The sequence below is a fragment of the Papio anubis genome, chromosome 11 (assembly GCF_008728515.1).
Source record: "Papio anubis isolate 15944 chromosome 11, Panubis1.0, whole genome shotgun sequence".
Taxonomy (NCBI): Eukaryota; Metazoa; Chordata; class Mammalia; order Primates; family Cercopithecidae; genus Papio; species Papio anubis.
Window position 1 is genome coordinate 40542512 of NC_044986.1, and position 22279 is coordinate 40564790.

The 22279-nt window shown below is 45.8% G+C and overlaps 1 protein-coding gene across 7 annotated transcripts in view; it reads left to right on the forward strand.

The window, feature by feature from the left end:
* MYOF (myoferlin) overlaps window positions 1-20167 on the forward strand; it is a 170530-nt gene extending 150363 nt beyond the window's left edge. For 3 of the 7 annotated variants that reach the window (XM_021943480.2, XM_021943481.2, XM_021943484.2), the window contains 9 exons: window positions 1110-1249; window positions 3688-3776; window positions 3868-3963; window positions 6969-7110; window positions 10214-10313; window positions 13794-13984; window positions 16294-16403; window positions 16767-16914; window positions 19595-20167. In XM_021943480.2, the coding sequence (XP_021799172.2) occupies window positions 1110-1249; window positions 3688-3776; window positions 3868-3963; window positions 6969-7110; window positions 10214-10313; window positions 13794-13984; window positions 16294-16403; window positions 16767-16914; window positions 19595-19633 (1055 nt within the window). In that variant the 3' untranslated portion in view covers window positions 19634-20167. Of the gene's footprint in view, window positions 1-1109; window positions 1250-3687; window positions 3777-3867; window positions 3969-6968; window positions 7111-10213; window positions 10314-13793; window positions 14007-16293; window positions 16404-16766; window positions 16915-19594 lie in introns of those variants that run through there. The other 4 variants (XM_009214983.4, XM_021943482.2, XM_021943483.2 and 1 more) reach the window with 4 other exon arrangements.
* Window positions 20168-22279: the final 2112 nt, after the last annotated feature.

Consider the following 22279-nt stretch of genomic DNA (forward strand, 5'->3'; position numbering starts at 1 on the left):
GTGTGGCCTTTTGTGTCTAAGCCTCGTAGTCACACAGCATCTTTTCTCCATACTTTAGTGTTTGACTACGTCTCCAGATTCAAAGGGAAATAACACAGACCCCACCTCTTCATGGGAGAAGTGTCAAGAGAATCTGGGGCCTATGTTTTCAGAATACCATAGTGATGGCCGGGTGCGGTGGCTCACGCCTGTAATCCCAGCACTTTGGGATGCCGAGATGGGCAGATCGCTTGAGCACAGAAGTTCAACACCAGCCTGGCCATCATAGCGAAAACCCCCATCTACTAAAAATACAAAAATTAGCTGCGTGAAGTGGCACATGCCTGTAGTCCCAGCTACCCGGGAGGCTGAGGCTTGAGAATCACTTGAACCCAGGAGGCAGAGGTTGCAGTGAGCCGATTGCACTGTTGCACTCCAGCTGGATGACAGAGCGAGACTGTCTCAAGAAACAAAAAACCAGAATACCACAGTGATGCTAGCTGCTGTAAAAATTGAACCTCCAAATGTCCGTGTTCTAACACAAAAGTTTATTTCTCATTGATTCTAAGTAGATATTCCTCCAGGTAGGTAGCTGTCTTCCAAGCAGTGCTCCATGGACCCAGGTCCCTGCCATCTTCTAGCTCTGCAGTTCTTCAGTGCAGGAGTCTAAGGCTGCTGTTCCTTTTTGCAGTCAGAATAAAAAGGCACATAGAGACTCCTACCCACGAGGGATTTATGGGCCAGGTCCGGAGGGGATACACACGTCACTTCTACCCATGTTACCCTCTGGCTGAACTTGGTCACATGGCCTCCTCTAACCACAAGGGAGGCTGAGAAACAGGCACGCCATGAGCTCGTGCCACAGAATTAAATACAGAATGCTCCCACTTACCCGTTCTGGCGTCCTGGTCCCTTGACTATCGGCAGTCCGCAAGTTAGGTTTGAGCCTGGGTGGGGCAGGGCTCCTGGTCAGTTCTGTCAACTCTTCCTTCACAAGCCAAAGTCTGCATGTTGGTACCGCCTGTCCATTTTGGCAAAGTCTAGGATGAAGTGCTGGAAGCAGCTCCAGGCAATCTGGCTAAACTATTCCCAAATACTCATTCCTGCTTCAATGCCGCTTTCCATTGCAGAAGCCAACAAAATCCTGCACCGACACCTCGGGGCCCCTGAAGAGCGGCTTGCTCTTCACATCCTCAGGACTCAGGGGCTGGTCCCCGAGCACGTGGAAACAAGGACTTTGCACAGCACCTTCCAGCCCAACATTTCCCAGGTAAAGGGCCTCCCCTCCCTTAAAGACCATTATCCCTGCCCCAAATGCAATCAATGGCAGTAGTTGACGTGTTTGCCCCTTTTATCTTCTTTGAATGCTTTTAGATGTACAGAGATAGGAATGAGATTCAAATTAGTGTCATATTAAAGGGGAATTTTTTGTAAGAATTTCCAGGTAACTCTCTAAATCCAGAAAGGAGATTGGCCATGACTCAGATCAAACCAGAACCAGGGTCTCTCTGTCTCATCTCTGTTTCTCTGGGTCTATTTCATCTGCCCTCTTGCTGTGATCACCTTCCTATGAGTCCAGGTATTACAGAGAGTCCTTGAGTGCGTGTGTGTTGTAATGCAGCCCCATTTACTTCTAAATGCATAGGGATTCATTGCCCAGACTTGGCCCCCTTGCCAACCATGGGACCACTCAGCTCCAGCGAGGTGGGCAGGGTCTGGGAAAGTGAGCTTAGCCCAGTTCAGGAGGTGCCATCTGAGACTACAGTATCAGGGAGGCGAGGACCATGTGGATAGCGATGGGGGACATTCCACTCCCAGAAGATGGAGAGCAGTTTCCACAGAAGCAAAGCAAGACATGGCCACTGACAAAATAATCTATGTGGAAGCTTGTTATAATAAAGATGTCCAGGTCATGTCTGAGATTTGGATCCAGTAGGTCTAGGGTGGGTCCAGGAATCTGAATTTTAACAAGTACCTGAAGAGGTTCTGATCACACTTTAAGAAATATTAATCTAGGATGGGCGAGGTGGCTCACACCTATAATCCCAACACTTTGGGAGGCTGAGGCGGGTGGATCACGAAGTCGGGAGTTTGAGACCAGCCTGGCCAAGATGGTGAAACCCCACCTCTACTAAAAATACAAAAATTAGCTGGCTGCGATGGTGGGTGCCTGTAATCCCAGCTACTGGGGAGGCTGAGGCAGGAGAATTGCTTGAACTGGGGAGGCAGAGGTTGCAGTGAGTCATGATCACACCACTGCACTCCAGCCTGGATGACACAGCTAGACTCCGTCTCAAAAAAAAAAAAAAAAAAAGATTAATCTCATGATGCTAATATTGTTGACCCTGACAGCAAAACTATGGACGTGCTGATTGCAAAAGGGTTGGCCTGGGCTTTCTAGGTTGTTTTGTCACTTCCTTCTTGCTTTTATTTTGTTCTACATTTCCATTTCTTCCTTTCACCAAAGAATCTATTCCTCCTTTTTCTCCTCTTGCCCCTTAGCTGTATAAGGAGTTTCAAGAAATGACAGATTGAGGAAGATTTCTCCCTGGGAATCCACAAACCCCCATCACTTCTGCCTACAGCATTAGCCACAGACTGTGACTGGGTTTGGGGAGACACTGGACGCCTAATATTCTGTAGAGTGCTTGATGAATTGTAGAGCCCTGAGCCCTACAGATTAGTTGGAGGAGCGTCGGATCATAGTAAAATATATCCCTTTTCAAGAGCTGCACTTAATGTATTTTGGTCACAATGCATTAGGAAGCCAATCTAGTGGTTTCCCTGGCAACTTTCTTGAAGATCAGTTTGTTTTTGTCTAAAGACAGAGTCTACAGAACATTCAAAAACAGTTTGAAGAATACAAATTGGTTCGTACGGTTGATATAGTTTTTTCATGGCATTCCTGACCTGTCTGGAAGAACATTCGAGTCAGATGGATGGGCCCAGTCTGTGGCAGTCAAAGAGCTGAGCAGGACCTCCCCAGGATGGCAGCACAAATGTCAGTCCAGGCTTTCACCTCCCCTTCCTGCTAGCCACTTACCTGGTGGTGGGCACCAATGAACCAATGGCCAGGAATCCTTATCTTTTGGGAACTATAATATTATCATTGTTTGAGCTCCTGTTTTGAAAATGCCATGTTGTCAGTTTTCCTTGTTGTAAGTTTTCCTTTTACAAAATTTAATACCATTTTCACTAATTGCATTCATTACTTTTTGTATTTTGAGGTAAGTAGAGAAACACTTGGGTATGGCAAAACGGAGATTGGTGTCAGGTGGGCAATGTGATGGATAGAATGACAGCATGAGAACTGCTAAAGGTGAAGGACCCAATTTTAAGTCATTGTAAGAGGGGGTGGGTGTGTGCATGTGCATGCCTGCATGTGGGGTGTATGTGTGGGTATGTTGGGATTGGGTTAGTGATGGGAAGTCTGCAGTTTTATTAATCAGGTGAGACCCAGACTATGATATAGGTGGACATGTGCAGCCATCAGAGACCCCTGGGTGAGAATGGAAAGTGGGTGGCCCAAATGACATTGTACATACAAGATTAATCTTGGTTTGCTCTCTTCCACTTCTTGCCTTCCATATGGACTAATAAATTAGAGGGACTAAAGAAACAGTTTCATCTAAGAAATATGAAAGAAAATTGTGGCTTCTGCTACCCATCATATAACTTCAGTCCTCTTTTCATTTTCAAATGGTTTAGGGAAAACTTCAGATGTGGGTGGATGTTTTCCCCAAGAGTTTGGGGCCACCAGGCCCTCCTTTCAACATCACGCCCCGGAAAGCCAAGAAGTAAGTCATCTTGAGACCCTGCTACATACACTGGGCTGGGGACTTGGTCCAGGACCAGAAAAAAAGTACCTTCCAACTGTGCTTCTTGCAGATACTACCTGCGTGTGATCATCTGGAACACCAAGGACGTTATCTTGGATGAGAAAAGCATCACAGGAGAGGAAATGAGTGACATCTACGTCAAAGGGTGAGGTTAGCACACAAGAGACTTTGCCAAGCTCAGGGAAACAGACTCTCTCCTTCGTGAGTTTTCATTACTGAATGCGCCCAAGATAGGATTCTTGGTTTTTTGAGGCTATTTTATCTCATTAATGTGATCTACTTAGGTAGCTCCTGGAAAGCAAAGGGGAGAGAATAGAGAAAGAGAGAGTGAGACCTGTATGGACTTTGTTTATGAGCAAAGCTATATAAGGATTATAAGAACTGATAAATATTTATTTGTTTCCTTTTTGACAAAGTGGATTTTTTTTCAGTTTCTTGAGCAGATTTATTATTTCTGGGACTTTTTAGCCATGTAGTTTCTTTTTATTCCCCTTTGATACCCTGAATAGCCTTTGAGACACAAGTAAAGCTTCCAAAATTTCATTTTCTACATACTGTATTACCAGCAGCCCATGTCTATGGAAAAGAGGAAATGTTCACAGATTTCAAAAGAAGTCATTTATTCTACCAACCTGCACTGAATGCCAGCATCCAACATGTCCAGGGTCATTGTTGTTCAATATTCTCTTACTTGCCTAATTCAATTTCAAATCGTCTGTGTGGATGCCTTGATCATATGCCTCAATCATAGATGTTGCGTGCAGTACAGCATAGTGACTAAATTCTGGTACTTTCCCTGCTGGCTGGGCAAGGTAGTTAGCTCGCTGTTCCTCATCTGTAAAATGGTGATAATGATTATTCCTCCTTCCCAGGGATATTCAGGTGATCCAGTTATTCAAAGCATTTAGGACAGCGCCTGGCAGATAGTATTGTTGCTGTTCCACGTGGACTGAGTTTGGTTCCTTGATATATAAAAGATAAGACTTGTGACATTTAATATATTCATAAAGTCAGAATAAACTTTCACCTATATAATCCCATGTGGCCTTCAATCAAAACTTTGTTAAAGATATAATTAGTATCATTTAGGTTCACTGTAAACAGGGAATGTTTCATCAAGTTCTTCATTATTCTTTCTCATTTTGGGATCTCATTACCATTCTCTACGGAAAACTAATCAGCTAATTATATATATGCAAATTTATTTGACTATCATAAGCATTATTTTTTTTTTCAAATCGAGGAAACAAACTCAAGTAATTCTGAACTGAGAGAAAACTCCTCTAATCAGAGAATAAAGCTCAACTTAAAGTACTTTGAAAAATGTGCAATAAAAATCTAAATACGATATGTGAAAAGATACTAGACACAGCTGGGTATTGTATTACATATCAAGCTATACATACATGCACACAAATACATATACCTAGAGGAGCTGTTTGACTTGTCTTAAAGTATGAAAAGATTTATGTTTAAAATTAAATGTGAAAATTCACAAGAAAAGAGAGGAAGAGCTGTAAGGGTGAGCAGTCTAGGACAGGATGATGGTGACCCTTAGGGATGGGTCAGGAGGTGAGGCCACTAAGGTCGTGACCAAGAGAACATGAACTCACCTCGATGAGTTACCTTAAAAATTAATAGTCAAAACTGGGCATGGTGGCTTATGCCTGCAGTCTCAGCTACTCATGAGTCTGAGGCAGGAGGATCACTTGAGCCCCGTAGTTTGAAGTCCAGCCTGGGCAGCATAGTGAGAATCTGGTTCTTTAAAAAGAAAAAAAGAAAGTTAATAGTCAAAAGGAATCTTTCAACTTATTTATCTAGTCAATTGACTAGCAAAAAGAAAAGTACTGTAGTTGATTGATATTAATACCACTACTAATAGTAGGACTTAATATTTTCGAGTGACTTTGCAGTCTCTATGGTTGAGGCAGAGTAACAGGTGTGGACTTTGCAATCAGACTGACCTGGGAATCATGTCAGTTCTGGGCTATGTGACCTTGTGCAAGTTAATATATTCTCTCTGAACCTCAGTTTCCTCTTCCACAAAGTGGAGATAGTCACACAGTTGTTGGGAAGAATAAAATAATGCATGGTACATACCTGGTTCACAGAAGATAACCTGTGAGTTAAAGGTGTCCCCATTCGCACTCTGCCCCTGCTAAACCATAATCTTTTCTGTCTTCGTGTCGACCATGTGAAGGGAGCACATATCATTAATCTTATTTTACAGATGCGAGATGAGGCTCAGAGAGTTTTTTCCAGCCAGGCCTGCCTCCTACCAAGAATCTCTATCTGTGGGGTCCAGGCATCAATATTTTTAAAATGTCCCCAGTCGATTCTAATGTGATTCTAATGTGCAGTTTCGAGAACCATGCACTCTCTATTGCTTTGACAGTGTAAAATCGAATGTTACCCCCTGGTTTCAAACTAGAAGTCCTCCCAGTAGCAACAGCTTCTTTTCGGGCACACTCATTCATTCGTTCCTTCAGTAGGTATTTATCTAGTGTCTGCTATGTGCCAGGCACAAGCAGAAGAAAACTTCTCGAACGTTAGAAGTTAAGATGTTAGTGAAATGAATGCTCATAGATATGCATGTGGAAATAAGAGCTGACATCTTCCTTGCCAGTATCATTAATATTATCATAGTGAATTTAAGAATAATTTATAAAAAGGAAGCTGTAAGATTACTTGATTTGTGCTTCTTTGGTCTGCTTAAGTAAAATATGGGAAAGGAAATGCTAAAATTTTGAGCTAACTCATATTCATTTAACCTATCAGCAGTGCTGACAGACACTGATGAGTTATAGTTGTGAGGACTCAAATCATAGCCAGCAGGCTTCAATGTACCCAAAATAGAAGCTACATTGTTGATGTTTTCCAGAAAATTTCACCTTAGCCCTGTTAACTGAAGTCTAAAGGGTTTCCTGCTTTGGTTTTAGAGGGATGATATTTTATTTGGCCACAACCTGTGTTGGATGCAATAGAGCACCTCCCCTCCATAAATCACCCCCAGCTCCGTAGATAATTGGAATCTGCCCAAGAAAAGTGCATTCATTCTCCTGCTCTTCGCTCCCCTAATTACTGCACAATTTTGCGGCTACGTGACTTGTCAATCACGTGAAGCTAAGTCTATTTGCCTCTGCCTTTCAGCTGGATTCCTGGCAATGAAGAAAACAAACAGAAAACAGATGTCCATTACAGGTCTTTGGATGGTGAAGGGAATTTTAACTGGAGATTTGTTTTCCCATTTGACTACCTTCCAGCCGAACAACTCTGTATCGTTGCGAAAAAAGTGAGCTCTGAAATATGCCAGTGGGAAGTGGGTATCACGGATCTTCCTTAACTCAAACTCATAGAAGGCTGGAGCTGCTCAGGATCTCGGACGTCACTGAGTCTGGCTCCTTTTCAGTAGAGATGGGGAATCTGCCACCTTGATACTGGTCCAAGGTCACACTGCTAGGACAGGTGTTTGTGTAATTAGGAAGCATGAGGAGCACAACTTTCTTTCCCCTCACATACTGGTGGTGCGGTGAAGGATAAAGGGGAGAAGTAATGGTTTTGTATTAGTATAAACAACAACCCAAGTGTGTTCTTTATGTGACAGGGAGACTGACGTCTTCCCAGGCTAGGCAGAGTCAAGCAGAGGCCCGGTATTAAAGTGGGTGTCCTTCCTTATTAAACCTCCACGTCTGCTTTACCTCCTTCTGAGACACCGCCGTGAGGGCTCAGGGCCCTCCTGGTCTTAACTAGTTAGACTTTCAGTTACAGAACTCAACTCAAACTGGCTGACGCCAGAAAAGGGATGTATTGGTTCACATTACCAAAAAGTCCAGGGGTCTGCTGGCTTTAGGCCCGTCTGGATCCCGCGGTGAAGTGATGATGACTTTAGAAATTGGTCTCACGCTCCCCGCTCCTCCGCCCCACCCGCCTCCACGGACTCACGGTGGCAGCCCCAGGTAACATCCTGTCCTCCCCTCTAACCTCAGCAGAAAGAGAAGAGCGAAGCCCTCATGGGGCCAACCAGAGTTCTGGAATTGGGCCTCAGTGTCTCTGCCTTTGGGGGTCATGTGCCTATCCCTGAACCAACCATTGTTGCCCAGGGATGCTCTGATTGTCCAGGCTCCAGAGTTAGAGACAGAGGCAGCTTCTCTAAAATTTGGGGGAAAGGGGAGTCCGCTAAGGAAAAGCTGGGTGCCTTCATTCCAATAAAGGGGGTCTAGAACCTGCATAGTCAATAATAACAGATGTCTTCCATAGATGCCCTGTTCCATTCCTGCCTCCACATTCTCTCAGCTTCCCCTAGCTCTGCCTGGTCACCTCCTCTCCCCACACCTGATCAGAATGTACCAGCCACCAGCCCTGTGTCGCATTAGGCCTACCCTCTGCTGGCTCTACTCAGTGCTAATGCTGTAGTAAGCACTGTTTTTTGTTTTTTGAGACAGAGTTTCACTGTTGTCACCCAGGCTGGAGTGCAATGGCACAATCTGGGCTCCCTGCAACCTCCACCTCCTGGATTCAAGCGATTCTCCTGCCTCAGCCTCCCAAGTAGCTGGGATTACAGGCATGCACCACCACGCTTGGCTAATTTTGTATTTTTAGTAGAGATAGGGTTTCTCCATGTTGGTCAGGCTGATCTTGAACTCCCGACCTCAGGTGATCCACCCACCTCGGCCCCGCAAAGTGCTGGGATTACAGGTATGAGCTACCGCATCCAGCCAGTGGGTGGGTTTTCATACCAGTGGGATGAATGCCTTCAAAGGGGGCCTTTTTTTTTCTTTTTGAGACAGGGTCTCACTCTGCCACCCAGGCTGGAGTGTAGTGGTGCACTCATGGCTCACTGCAGCCTTGACCTCCTGGGCTGAAGCAATCCTCCCACCTCAGCTTCCCTAGTAGCTGGAACTACAGGCATGCATCACCAAGCCTGGCTAATTTTTATATTTTTTGTAGAGATAGGGTTTCACTTTGTTGCCCAGGCTGGTCTCGAACTCCTGGGATCAAGCTATTCTCCCACCTTGGCCTCCCAAAGTGCCAAAGGGGACTTTCAAGAGGCACAGAGGCTCAATGTGACATCAAAAATGCACACTTTCAGATGGTGTGGCATCAGGGCTGCTGGCGGGGATCAGGGCTTTAGGTACGGTTACCTTTCAGTCTACCCACATCTAGGGCTGGACCTCCCCATACCCTGTGGTGCTTGGAGCATGATCCTACCCAGGACGGTCAGGCAGCAACAGACAATAGCAGAGTGGGCTGCCCAGTCCCTCAGAGCCAGGCTCTCTGAGCCCTGCAAAGGAAAACATTCCTGGAATATGAAAAACAAACAACCCAGTGATCTTCCTTCAAATTCATGAAGCACTGGGAAATTCCCTTTCTACTAGGACCAGAGGAACTTAGGTGTACCTGAGCTGGAGAGATGTTTAATCTTGGCTAACATTGAGGCAAGGAGAAGCAAGAACTTGCAGGACAGTTACCTAGTCCTCCTTCGACTCTACCTCTAGTATGAGGATCTGAGGGTCTTAAGTGACCACAAGCAAACAAAAGCCAGTGGTATTTTTCTTTCTTTCTTTTTTTTTTTTTTCTGAGACAGAATCTCACTCTGTCACCCAGGCTGGAGTGCAGTGGTATGATCTCGGCTCACTGCAACCTCCACCTCCCAGGTTCAAGTGATTCTCATGCCTCAGCCTCCCAAGTAGCTGGTATTACAGGCATGCACCATCATACCTAGCTATGTTTTGTATTTTTTAGTAGAGACGGAGTTTCACCATGTTGGCCAGGCTGGTCTCAAACTCCTGGCCTCAAGTGTCCTCAGCCTCCCAAAGTGCTGGGATTACAAGCCACTGCACCCAGCCCAGTGGTATTTTTCAAAGGCCAAAAATCCCAGGACATTCTAAATCTGCATTGATAAAAGAGTAGAATCTGGGCCGTCTCCTTACCCCCATGTAAAATGAGAGCACACTCAGACATCTGTGTGGGCGGGGGTGGGTGGAAAGTTGCTAAGCAGAAGTGACACCCCAGTGGGTGATACTGTGGGCTGGCCTAGAATGCCTGGCCTTAGGAGGATAATCTAAATAGGACATAGGGGTCTTTGGTGGGGAGATGAGTCACTCTCCAACCCCCAGGTGGCAGCAGGAAGTCACACTGATAGGGACATGGCAAGAAATCTTTTTCTTTGGGAAAAGCCTGGGACATTCTTTCAGTTGCCCAGCTTGTGATTTCCTGGGGAGCCTGACTGCTCTCCATACAGATAAAGTGGAAGGATTGAGGCCCAAGGGAGTGTCAGGGTGGGGGGTGCAAAGACGAGAAAGGCCCCAGGCTTTGATGCTGTCTTAAGGAGCCAAAGGTGAGTGTTTCAGAGTCATCATGATCACCTGGTGTGTCCATGTTTCTTTTCGTTTTAGGAGCATTTCTGGAGTATTGACCAAACAGAATTTCGAATCCCACCCAGGCTGATCATTCAGATATGGGACAATGACAAGTTTTCTCTGGATGACTACTTGGGTAGGGCTTCCATTTGGATCATTGCTTCTAAGAAACTATACTTGGAATTAGTGAGGTCAATGAAAACTTGGAAGCAATTCTTTAAATCTTCAATACTTTTTGGTAATGGGGGCCTGGTGGGGGATAGGGGACACACCCACTGCTTGCATGAGCTCTTGGCAGTGCGGCCTGACAGTGAGTACCATCCCTTTTCAAGGGCTCTGGTGAGGGTCTTACACCAGCTCCTGTCTGTCTGTGGAGACTCAAATCCTATTTCTGCAGGGGGATGCCACATTCCTATATCCACTTTCAAACCAGCCACTCTCTCCTCAGCACCTGGGAATCAGCTCCCACCCTCCTCAACCTGTTACCAAGGTCCCCCAATCCCCCAGCCATTGCTCCTGTCTTCTGTGGTAAGGGCACTAGTTCAATGCACCCTCAGCCCGGGCCCCTCCCTCTCCTGGCGCACTCCTCCCTCGCCCCCCATGGCACTGTGCTCTCCAGATTTTCACTCTTCCTGGCTCTGGCCTTGTCACATTAGCCAGCCTTGTTTCTGCATCCCACTCTATTTTTTAATTTTTTGTATTTTTGGAGACAAGTCTCTCTTTGTTACCCAGGCTGGAGTGCAGTGGCACGATCATAGCTTACTGTAACCTTAACCTCCTGGGCTCAAGAAATCCTTCCCCCTCAGCCTCCTGAGTAGCTGGGACTACAGGCGTGTGCCACCACACCTGGCTAATTTTTTTTTTTTTTACTTTTTAGTACAGATGAAGTCTCACTATGTTGCCCAGGTTGGTCTTGAACCCCTGAGCTCAAGCAATCCTTGCACCTCAGCCTCCCAAAGTGCCAGGATTACAAGCATAAGCCACAGTGCCCAGACTCCCACTCTTTAAATACAGGCCTTCCCTGAGGTTCTTCTGTTCTCCTCCAACCTGCCAACCACCCCTTCCAGGGATTTACCCACTCTCACCTCAGTGGAAGGTCATGCTTCAACTCTCACCTTTCCGCAAAGTGTGGCTCCTAAACCAGGATGTGTAGCCTGTGCTCTCAGAGTACCTGTGGTACAGTCAAAGGAAATCGTTGAGGGTCATTCCCGATTCCTGGCCAGAACCCCCCACCCTTATACCTGGCGGGCAGCTCGCCTGTACTGTGACTGAAATCTCACTCAGCATTTCTTCCCTCACCTCACCCCTGCTCTCCTCAGGAACTTATTTAGCAGTTCACGACCCCTCCATTTCCCCAGCCACCCAGGCGAAAGCACCCAGAGTCCTCTGTAGTTTTCCTCCTCTCTTTTCCCCCACGCCCCGCCAGCCACTCCATCCTACAATGTCATCTGTTTTATCACGCACACTTATTTTCTTAGTCCTGTGATCTCTGCCACTTGCCAGTTGAACCTCACTTTCTGCTAGTCACATGTTACAGTAGCCCCTGACTGGTCTCCCTGTTTCCACGCTGCTTCCAGGGGTCCCTCCTGGCAGAGGAAACACCCGCCAAAGGTTGTATCTTATTTATCCCTTTTCCCTGCACAGCACTTAATGCAATGGTTTTGACTTAGTGCTTAGTAAGAGGTCAGTAAACAGATGAGTATGCAAGTAGGCTTACATAAAGCAAATGGATAGTAAATTCTAGGCTAATAAAGGGTTTGCCCTTGGCTTTGTTTGTTGAGACAGTCTCTCACTCTCTCGCTCAGGCTGGAGTGCAGTGGCACGATCTAGGATCACTGCCACCTCTACCTCCTGGGCTCAGGAGATCCTCCCAACCTCAGCCTCCCAAGTAGTTGGGACCACAGACACGTGCCACCAAGCCTGGCTAATTTTGTGTATGTTTTGTAGAGATGGGGTTTTGCCATGTTGCCCAAGCTGGTCTCAAATTCCTGAGCTCAAGTAATCTGCCCACCTCGGCCTCCCAATATTGCTGGGATTACAGGCATGAGCCACCATGCCTGGCCTTCCTTTGGAATTTAAACAAAACTATCAGACAACAAATAAAAAGAATGACTGTTTCTCAAAATGCCGAGTGAGAACATAACCAAAAGGAGAGGGGAGACAAAAGCAGTCACAGGTCAAGAAAGGCTAAGGTCACGTGTCTTATGGGTCCACTATATGCTGAAGGGCCGTCCCTAAGTCTGACAGTTTAAAGAGAAAATGCCACAACCTCCCTGTTGCTCTTTGCTGCCACTACTGAAGGTCAGACTCTTGCCCCAGTCATCCATAGACTTGACCCCACATCACACTCACCATTTTCTGGAGGAAAGGGCTCACAGGAGTCCCCAAGCCCAAAACACACTTTTCCCTAACTGTGGAAGTGGTACTAAAGAGTTAATGCGGCCGGGTGTGGTTGCTCATGCCTGTAATTCCAGAACTTTGGGAGGCCAAGATGGGTGGATCACCTGAGGTCAGGAGTTCAAGACCAGCCTGGCCAACATGGCAAAACCCCATCTCCACTAAAAATCAAAAATTAGCTGGGCATGGTGGTGCACACCTGTAGTCCCAGCTACTAGGGAGGCTGAGGCATGAGAATCGCTTGAACCCAGGAGGCGGAGGTTGCAGTGAGCCGAGATCACATCACTGTATTCCAGCCTGGGCGAGAGAAAGAGACTCAGTCTCAAAACAAACAAGAGTTAATGCCTCACATTATAGAAGGGACGATGTGCTTCTCCAGCCACTCTGATTGAGGCTAGGAGTCTCAGTTCCTGGTGAGGATTTTCTTTTGAGTCGTGCTCCTTCTCAAGATTCTGTTTCTGAGGTTTTACTAGGAGAGTCTTGGATGTGCACATTTCATGCAGCATCCTGTGTTGGTTTGTTTTGTTTTTTGGGTTTTTTTTTTTTTGAGACAGTCTCGCTCTGCTGCCCAGGCTGGAGAACAGTGGTGCGATCTCTGCTCACTGCAACCTCTGCCTCCCAGGCTCACGCGATTCTTGTGCCTCAACCTCTTGAGTAGCTGGGATTACGGATGTGTGCCATCGTGCCCAGCTAATTTTTAGGAGAGACGGGGTTTCACCATGTTGGCCAGGCTGATCTCGAACTCTTGGCCTCAAGTGATCTGCCCACCTCAGCCTCCCAAAGTGCTAGGATTATAGCTGTGAGCCCAGCCAGCATCCTGTGTTCTAAGCACCTATTGTCTTGACCCAAAGCCAAATGACCTCTCTGCTCAGGGCAGCTCAGAACTAAAAGGAAAACATTTCAGATCCAAGGGCCTTGAGTTGAGTGAAAATTGTGTCTGTAGATATTTCATTACTTTTAGTTTAAAGAACTCTGTTTATGCTCATGTCTTTGAGAAAGAAAACAGGAGATGCTGTACAGCTGATGGCTATTTCTTCGGCCATTTTCCATCCTAACTGGAAAGACTTTAAATGTCTGCCAGGCCCCCTTTCTCTAACTCACCTTTTACATGTTCAAAATCACTGCATGCCTCTCTCCGGACAAGAACGTTCTGTTCACTTGTGAACAACAGCTGATCCACTTGAAGCTCATTTGGACTTACTGTTGTTTCCTTGGTTAGGTTTCCTAGAACTTGACTTGCATCACACTATCATTCCTGCAAAATCACCAGAGAAATGCAGTTTGGACATGATTCCGGACCTCAAAGCCATGGACCCCCTTAAAGCCAAGACAGCCTCCCTCTTTGAGCAGAAGTCCATGAAAGGATGGTGGCCATGCTACGCAGAGAAAGATGGCGCCCGCGTGATGGCTGTATGAACATTTCCTGGTTCTGGTTGAAGATTGTTTGTGCCTTTTATCATTTCGGTTTTGCCCTTTATCCATAGACTTACTCCAGATAAAATGAAGTTTTAAATTGGTGGGAGTTTAAGTTATAGGAACAGTTTGTCTTTGGGATATGTTTGCCTTTGTCTTACAGTATAAGGTGGGAGATGCTGTAAGCATGTGCTTGGAGTTGGAGGAAGGTGAAGTAGTTGGAATGGTCAAAAACTAGAAGCTCAGGTAGTTTCACTATATTTTCCTTGGGACTCTTCTTCATCAGGAAAGTTAATTAATGCTGGGCTTCTAGTACAATTTAGTATGGAAAAGGGAACTTCAAATTTGGACTTTTCTCATTAAAAAAAAAAAAGGTGGGGCTGAGTGTGGTGGCTCATGCCTGTAATCCAAGGCGGGTGGATCACCTGAGGTCAGGAGTTCAAGACCAACCTGGCCAACATGGCAAAACCCCATCTCTACTTAAAAAAAAAAAAAAAAAAAGTAGCCAGGAGTGGTGATGCACACCTGTAGTCCCAGCTACTCAGGAGGCTGAGGCATGAGAATCACTTGGACCTAGGAGGTGTAGGTTGCAGTGAGCCAAGATCATGCCACTGCACTCCAGCCTGGGTGACAGAGTGAAAGTCTGTCTCAAAAAAAAAAAAAAAAAGGGTGGAAGCAGCAAGATGTGCTGGCATTAGTTGGATAAAAAGGCCACAAATTACAAGCAAGTTCAGGAACTCAAGATGTATTTTGATCTAGAAGCAATAGTGTGGGTTACCATACCATATCACAAAAGACTACCGAGTTCATTATGCATTATTAAAAATAGCTAACATTTTTGATCATTAATTTTGAACCAGGCAGTATGCCAAGTGCCTTACATTCATAATCTTTTTAAAAACAACCTTGGTGTATAATTTACATAAACTGTATTCATTTAAAGTACACAATTTGATGAGTTTTGACAGATGTATACACTCATCGAACCATAATCAAGATCCGGAACCTTCCCATCACCTCCAAAATGTCCTTGTGCTCTCTCTGGAGTCCATTGCTCCCTCCCTCCCTGGTCCCAGGAAACCACTGACTGCTTTCCATTACAATACAGCAGTTTGCACATAACCTCACTTAGTTCTGCTGACAACGCCATGAAGTAGACATTGTCCCCATTTTAGCGATTCCACAAACAGGCTTGGAGAGATCAAGCAACTTGCAGAAGTCAGAAACCCAGCTTTGTCTGACTTGTAAGGGTAGGAGTCCTCAGAGCTCTACTCAGGGCCAGCGCTTCCCAGATTGTTGGTGACCTTGCGGGCTTTCCTGGCTCTTAGGAAGTCAGTTACAATTTTAGGTATGGCTCACTATGAAAGTGGGCAAGTTTGTTTTTAGTTTTTGGAGATGAAGTCTCACTCTGTCACCCAGGCTGGAGTGCAGTGGTACAATCTCCACTCCCTGCAACCTCCTCCTCTCGAGTAGCTGGAACTACAGGTGCGCGCCACCATGCTGGCTAATTTTTTTGTATTTTTAGTAGAGATGGGGTTTCGCCATGTTGGCCAGGCTGGTCTTGAACTCCTGACCTCAGGTGATCCTCCTGCCTCGGCCTCCCAAAGTGCTAGGATTACAGGCATGAGCCACTGCACTGGGCCAAAAGTGGGCAAGTTTCTAGACCACTTTCACTTTGGCCTCACTGTTCTCATTTGCACATGAACACAATAGTAGTTGTAGGGTTGCCATGAGTATTATACGAGATAACCCATGTAGAACATTTAAACGGTGCTGGGAGCATCACTCAGGAACCCCTGAGCAGGGAGACAACATTCATTCACTCACTCACTCATTGAGCTAGTGTACACGGAGTACCTACTGAATGACAGCAACTGTGCACAATAGGTGACAATGATAGGCATAAAGAGACATGGCTCTGTTCTCTTAATGGGAGCCTACAATAATGCTCAATAAATATTAGATATTGTTATTAGCGGTATTCAGGTTAGTCTGGGTCCAAGTGAAGTTACATAGGAAGGTGTGTGGGAAGACAAGGAGACCAATGTGAGAACGTTAGAGGGGGATACAGCAAATGAAAAGTAGGGAGTGGGGGAAGCAATTTGTCCTCAAAGTTTCCCACACAGCATCAGTTCAGAAACACATGGACGAGGAAATGGGATGAAATCTCTTGAGAAAAACTGAAGGCAATCTAAGGATTGTTTTACAAGTATAAAAATCATTGCTCAGGGAATACTCCTTGGGTTGAAGTAAAAATATTTGTGAAACGTGATGTCATGTGTTTAACCTGCTCTGCTTTACTGAAGGGGAAAGTGGAGATGACATTGGAAATCCTCAACGAGAAGGAGGCCGACGAGAGGCCAGCCGGGAAGGGGCGGGACGAACCCAACATGAACCCCAAGCTGGACTTACCAAAGTGAGAGGCCTTCTTTGTTCTCCCACTCCCCAAACACCTGCAGTCTGAGAGCCCCCCTTCCCATTGCCTTAATGAGATGGATTAGCTTTTGTGGTCTTCCTAATCTGGTAGTTAATAGTAGTGGGTAGGGGTGGAGAGGTTGGTGATCTGGCTTCGTTTAAAGAATTCTCCTTTCCAGGAAACCAAAGTTCAGCATCTTAGGAAGCTGTCATAGTTTAAAGAGCCTTTCTCAGTCAACGAAGGGGAATATCTTTTCTTGACCTCATTAATATGATTCTTTATACCTGAAACTGTGTTATGCTCTGGGATAAAATATGCATCCCTTCTGAGTTGGGTAGGTGATACCGTTTCTTTGCAATGCAGTCGACCAGAAACCTCCTTCCTCTGGTTCACCAACCCATGCAAGACCATGAAGTTCATCGTGTGGCGCCGCTTTAAGTGGGTCATCATCGGCTTGCTGTTCCTGCTCATTCTGCTGCTCTTCGTGGCCGTGCTCCTCTACTCGTTGCCGGTAGGAGCCCTTCCTTGGCCCCTTGTCTTGGCTTTCTTGTGAGTTGCGGTTGGCCCTCTCCCTTGGCATCTGCCCTGACCACTGTGCAGAAGAATGACCTGCTCAGCAGCGTGGGGTTGCAACCCTTCTGCTTTGGGGAAATTTAAAGTAATGTGTCTTGTAATTAGAATCACATTCCCAGGGTTTCACAAATTACGGGCAGAACTTTGCTTTATGGTCTGAAAATAACTTTGGTCTCAGCAATTCTAGGAGAAATCACTCAGGTCTCAATCAGTGTGTGTCTGGACCACAGCCAGCGTTTCCAACTGATCTTCCTGACTTCAGACTTTCTTGTTCCAAACCATCCTGCACCCCAATTCCTTGTCCTAGCTTCAAGAATCCCCAAATCTGGGTTCATTGTGGGTCTACATACACCCTGTGTTCCACCCAAACTAGATCGTTGATCCCAACCTCCCCAAATATTATTGCCCTTACCTATCTGGATGCCTTTGCCAATTTTGTTTCTCTGTCCATATTTATCTATCAAAACCTCACTCATTCTTTAAGGTTCATGTCACATATACCCTCCCCCTTAAATTTTCCCCTAATCACCCCAGTCATAAATGGGAATCCAAGTGGGAGATTTGGCAGTGTGCCTAGAAGCAGTACCTCCCTTCCTCCATCCAGACAATGTATTGCGCATCTGCGATAGGCTAGGAATTAAGTTATAGAGACGATTGAATTATTGGCATGACGGGTGCCCAGGAGCAGTTCATATTCTGGGAACTAGCAGCCATGGGAACAAGGACACATTACTAAGGGAGGTGAGCTGTTATGGAGACAGAAACAAACAACCGTGGGCACCCCCTGCTAAGACAGTTCCTCCAAGGAGGGGACATTCAAGTTTGCCAAGTGGAGAAGGGATAGTCCAGGCAGAGGAAGCCATGCTCAGAAGTTGGACGAGTGGCCCTGGATGTCACAGGAGGCATTCAAAAGCTCTTACTCCAAACTTCACATTAATAATATCAGCCGGGCAAGGTGGCTCATGCCTGTAATCCTGGCACTTTGGGAGACTGAAGCGGGTGGATCACTTGAGGTCAGGAGTTCAAGACCAGTGAACTCCAGCATAGTGAAACCAACATAGTGAAACCCCGTCTCTACTAAAATTACAAAAATTAGTTGGGTGTGGTGGCACAGGCCTGTAATCCCAGCTACTGGGGAGGCGGAGGTTGCAGTGAGCTGAGATCACACCATTGCACTCCAGCCTGGATAAAGAAGCAAGACTCTGTCTCAAAAAAATAGTATTGTAGCCACACAAGTAGCAGGGGTTTGGGTTTTGTGTCTTCATTTTTGTGTCTTCATAGTACTTCCAGTTTGTCATCTATGAGTATATGTACACTATTTTATAGTCGTAGATGGTCAAACTGCTTTTTTGTTTGTTTGTTTGTTTTTTCCTGGAGATAGTCTCACTCTATCACCTAGGCTGGAGTACAGTGGCAGGATCTCAGCTCACTGCAACCTCTGCCTCCCAGGTTCAAGCATTGCTCATGCCTCAGCCTCCCAAGTAGCTGGGATTACAGGTGCCTGCCACCACATCCAGTCAATTTTTGTATTTTTAGTAGAGACAGGGTTTCACCATGTTGGCCAGGCTGGTCTCGAACTCCTGATCTCAAGTGATCCATCCACCTCGGCCTCCCAAAGTGCTAGGATTACAAGTATGAGCCACCACACTCAGTCCCAGCCCCACTGTCTTGACCATTTAAAAAGCTGCTCCTAGTTATTTTATTTTTATTTTTATTTTTGAGACGGAGTCTTGCTCTGTCACCTAGGCTGGAGTGCAGTGGCACAATCTTGGCTCACTGCGAAATCTGCCTTGCAGGTTCAAGCGATTCTCCAGCCTCAGCCTCCCAAGTAGCTGGGATTACAGGCACCCACCACCAGACCCAGCTAATTTTTTTATTTTTAGTAGAGATGGGGTTTCACCATGTTGGCCAGGCTGGTCTCCAACTCCTGACCTCATGTGATCCGCCCGCCTTAGCCTCCCAAAGTGCTGGGATTACAGGCATGAGCTACTGCGCCAGCCTAGTTATTTTTCCTGATTTAGATTTTATTGGCAGCTGGGTACAGTGGCTCACACTTATAATCCCAGCAATTTGGGAGGCTAAGGCGAGCGGATCACCTGAGGTCAGGAGTTTGAGACCAGCCTGACCAACATGGTGAAACCCCATCTCTACTAAAAATTAAAAAATTAGCCGGGCATGGTGGTGGGTACCTGTAATCCCAGCTACTTGGGAGGCTGAGGCTGGAGAATCGCTTTAACCTGCGAGGCAAAGGTTGCAGTGACCAGAGATCGTGCCACTGCACTCCAGCCTGGGTGACAAGAGAGAAACTCCGTCTCGAAAAAAAAATTCTATTGGTTTAAACCAGTAGTTCCCAATTAGGGGAGATTTTGCTCCCCACCCCCAAGAAGACATTTGGCAAAGTCTGGAGACATTTTGGTTGCAACAACTTGGGGGGTGCTACTGGCACTCTGTGGGTAGAGGCCAGTGACAGCTGCTGAACATCCTACAAGGCACAGGACCCTCCCCAACAAGAATCATCTGGTTCAAAATGTCAGTAGTGCCAAGATTGAGAAACCCTAACTGAAAACCATATATACATACATATTTTTTTTTTACCACTGTTTTTGTTTCCTTTCCAGAACTATTTGTCAATGAAGATTGTAAAGCCAAATGCGTAACAAAAGCAAAGGCTTCATTTCAAGAGTCATCCAGCAATGAGAGAATCCTGCCTTTGTGGACCAACATCTAGTGTGATTTTGTGTCTGAGACCACACCCCAGTAGCAGGTTTCGCTACGTCACCGAGCCCCATTGATTCCCAGAGGGTCTTAGTCCTGGAAAGTCAGGTCAACAAGCAACATTTGCATCATGTTATCTCTTAAGTATTAAAAGTTGTATTTTCTAAAGTTTAAATCATGTTTTTCAAAATATTTTTCCAGGTGGCTGGTTCCATTTAACAATTATCTTTTTATGTGTCTTCGGTTCTAGAATTCAGTTTTTTGAAATTGCTAAACAGAATTCAAAAATCTCTGCATATTGAGGTGATATACTTCATATTTGTAATCAACTAAAAGAGCTGTGCATTATAAAATCAGAATAGTTAGAACAATTCTTATTTATGCCCACAACCATTGTTATATTTTGTATGGATGTCATAAAAGTCTATTTAACCTCTGTCATGAAACTGAATAAAAATGGTTCACCTTTGCCCTTGGCTGTTGGTTGTAGCTGTGGGTCAAGTTGGGAAGGAGGCATTTTTCTGGCCTTGTCTCAGTGAAGAGAAGGCCATGGCATACCTCTGGGCCACATGCCCTTTATAAATATCCTGCCCAATTTTAGCCAATTGGTCAAACTGAATATAACATTATAAATAATAAAAACTAACACTTGGCCTGGCACAGTGGCTCACGCCTGTAATCCCAGCACTTTGGGAAGCCGAGGCGGGCAGATCACCTGAGGTTGGGAGTTCAAGACCAGCCTGACCAACATGGAGAAACCCTGTCTCTACTAAAAATACAAAATTACCCGGGCATGGTGGTGCATGCCTATAATCCCAACTGCTCAGGAGGCTGAAGCAGGAGAATCGCTTGAACCGGGGAGGCGGAGGTTGTGGTGAGCCGAGTTTGCACCATTGCACTCCAGCCTGGGCAACAAGAGTGAAATTCTGTCTCAAAAAAAAAAAAAGAAGAAAAAGCTGACACTAAAGAGACTTACTCTGTGCGCAGCACTGTTTTAAGTGGTTTATGTGTATTAACCCACTTAAGGACAAGGAAGCCCTATAAACGTAGGTAACATTCTTAACCCCATGTGTAAGTCCATTTTCACACTGCTATAAAGGTACTACCGGAGACAAGGCACTTTATAAAGAAAGGATGTTTAATTGACTCACAGGTCTGCATGGCTGGGGAGGCCTCAGGAAACTTACCATCCTGGTGGAAGGCAAAGGAGAAGCAAGCACCTTCTTCACAAGGTGGCAGGAGAGAGCGAGCAAACAGGGCAGACGCCAGACACTTAGCAAACAACCAGATCTTGTGAGAACTCTCTCACTATCATGAGAACAGCACGGGAGAAACCATCCCCATGATCCAGTTACCTCCCACCAGGTCCCTCCCTCAACATGTGGGGATTACAATTCAGATCACAATTCAAGATGAGATTTGGGTGGGGACACAGCCAAACCATATCACCCCATTTACAGTTGAAGAAAGTAAGTCACAAAGAGGTTTAGGAACTTGCCCAAAGCCACATAACCAATAAGTGGTAGAGCTGGAACTTGAACCAAGGCAGTCTTAACTTCTTTTTCATATAATGGAGTTTTGTTCTTGTTGCCCAGGCTGAAGTGCAATGGCGCGATCTTGGCTCACTGCAACCTCCACCTCCCAGATTCAAGCGATTCTCCTGTCTCAGTCTCCCAAGTAGCTGGGATTACAGGCACCACCTACCACGCCCAGCTAATTTTTTCTATTTTTAGTAAAGACGGGGTTTCAGCATGTTGGCAAGGCTGGTCTCAAACTCCTGACCTCAGGTGATCCACCCACCTTGGCCTCCCAAAGTGCTGGGATTACAGGCGTGAGCCACTGTGCCTTGCCAGCTTCTCTTAACCATAAATCTATATACCACCAGTGGGAGGTCTGTCAAGAGAAACATACGGCTGAGATTGTCAAGTAATGAGTGACAGCAACACAGTGTGACTCCATGTCAACGCGAAAGACAGCATGTTCTAGAACATGTGAGAAAACCGTCCTGTTATATGAGAGACCATGGTAAGATCAGTAAACAGCTCTATTCAAACGGCAACATAGAGCTGAGGGGAGTAAGAAATGGTACAATAATGACAATGCTTTTAGACGCTTAGACAAAGTTAAACTGCAACGGTGATCGTGTCAGTGTTATTGCTAAGTTGTTTCACGTTTTGAATATTTTAATTCCCTTTATGGCCTGCCCCAAATCCTAGCATTCAATACACAAAATCACTAAGAGGCAATACACAGGATATTCTCCAACGCTGCTGAATTTGAATGCTCATCATCTCCCATATACCTTGTCCCCTCCTTTCTCAATGGCACCCCTGCCTTCATTGGTGGAACTCCTGCCTGCCCTCAGTGTTCTGGTTCAAATGCCACTTTCTTTTTTCTTTTTTTTTGAGACAGTCTCACTCTGTCACCCAGGCTGGAGTGCAGCAGCACAACCCCGGCTCACTGCGACCTCTGCCTTCCAGTTTCAAACGATTCTCCTGCTTCAGCCTCCTGAGTAGCTGAGATTACAGGAGCCTGACACCACATCTGGCTAATTTTTGTATTTTTAGTAGAGTCGGGGTTTCACCATG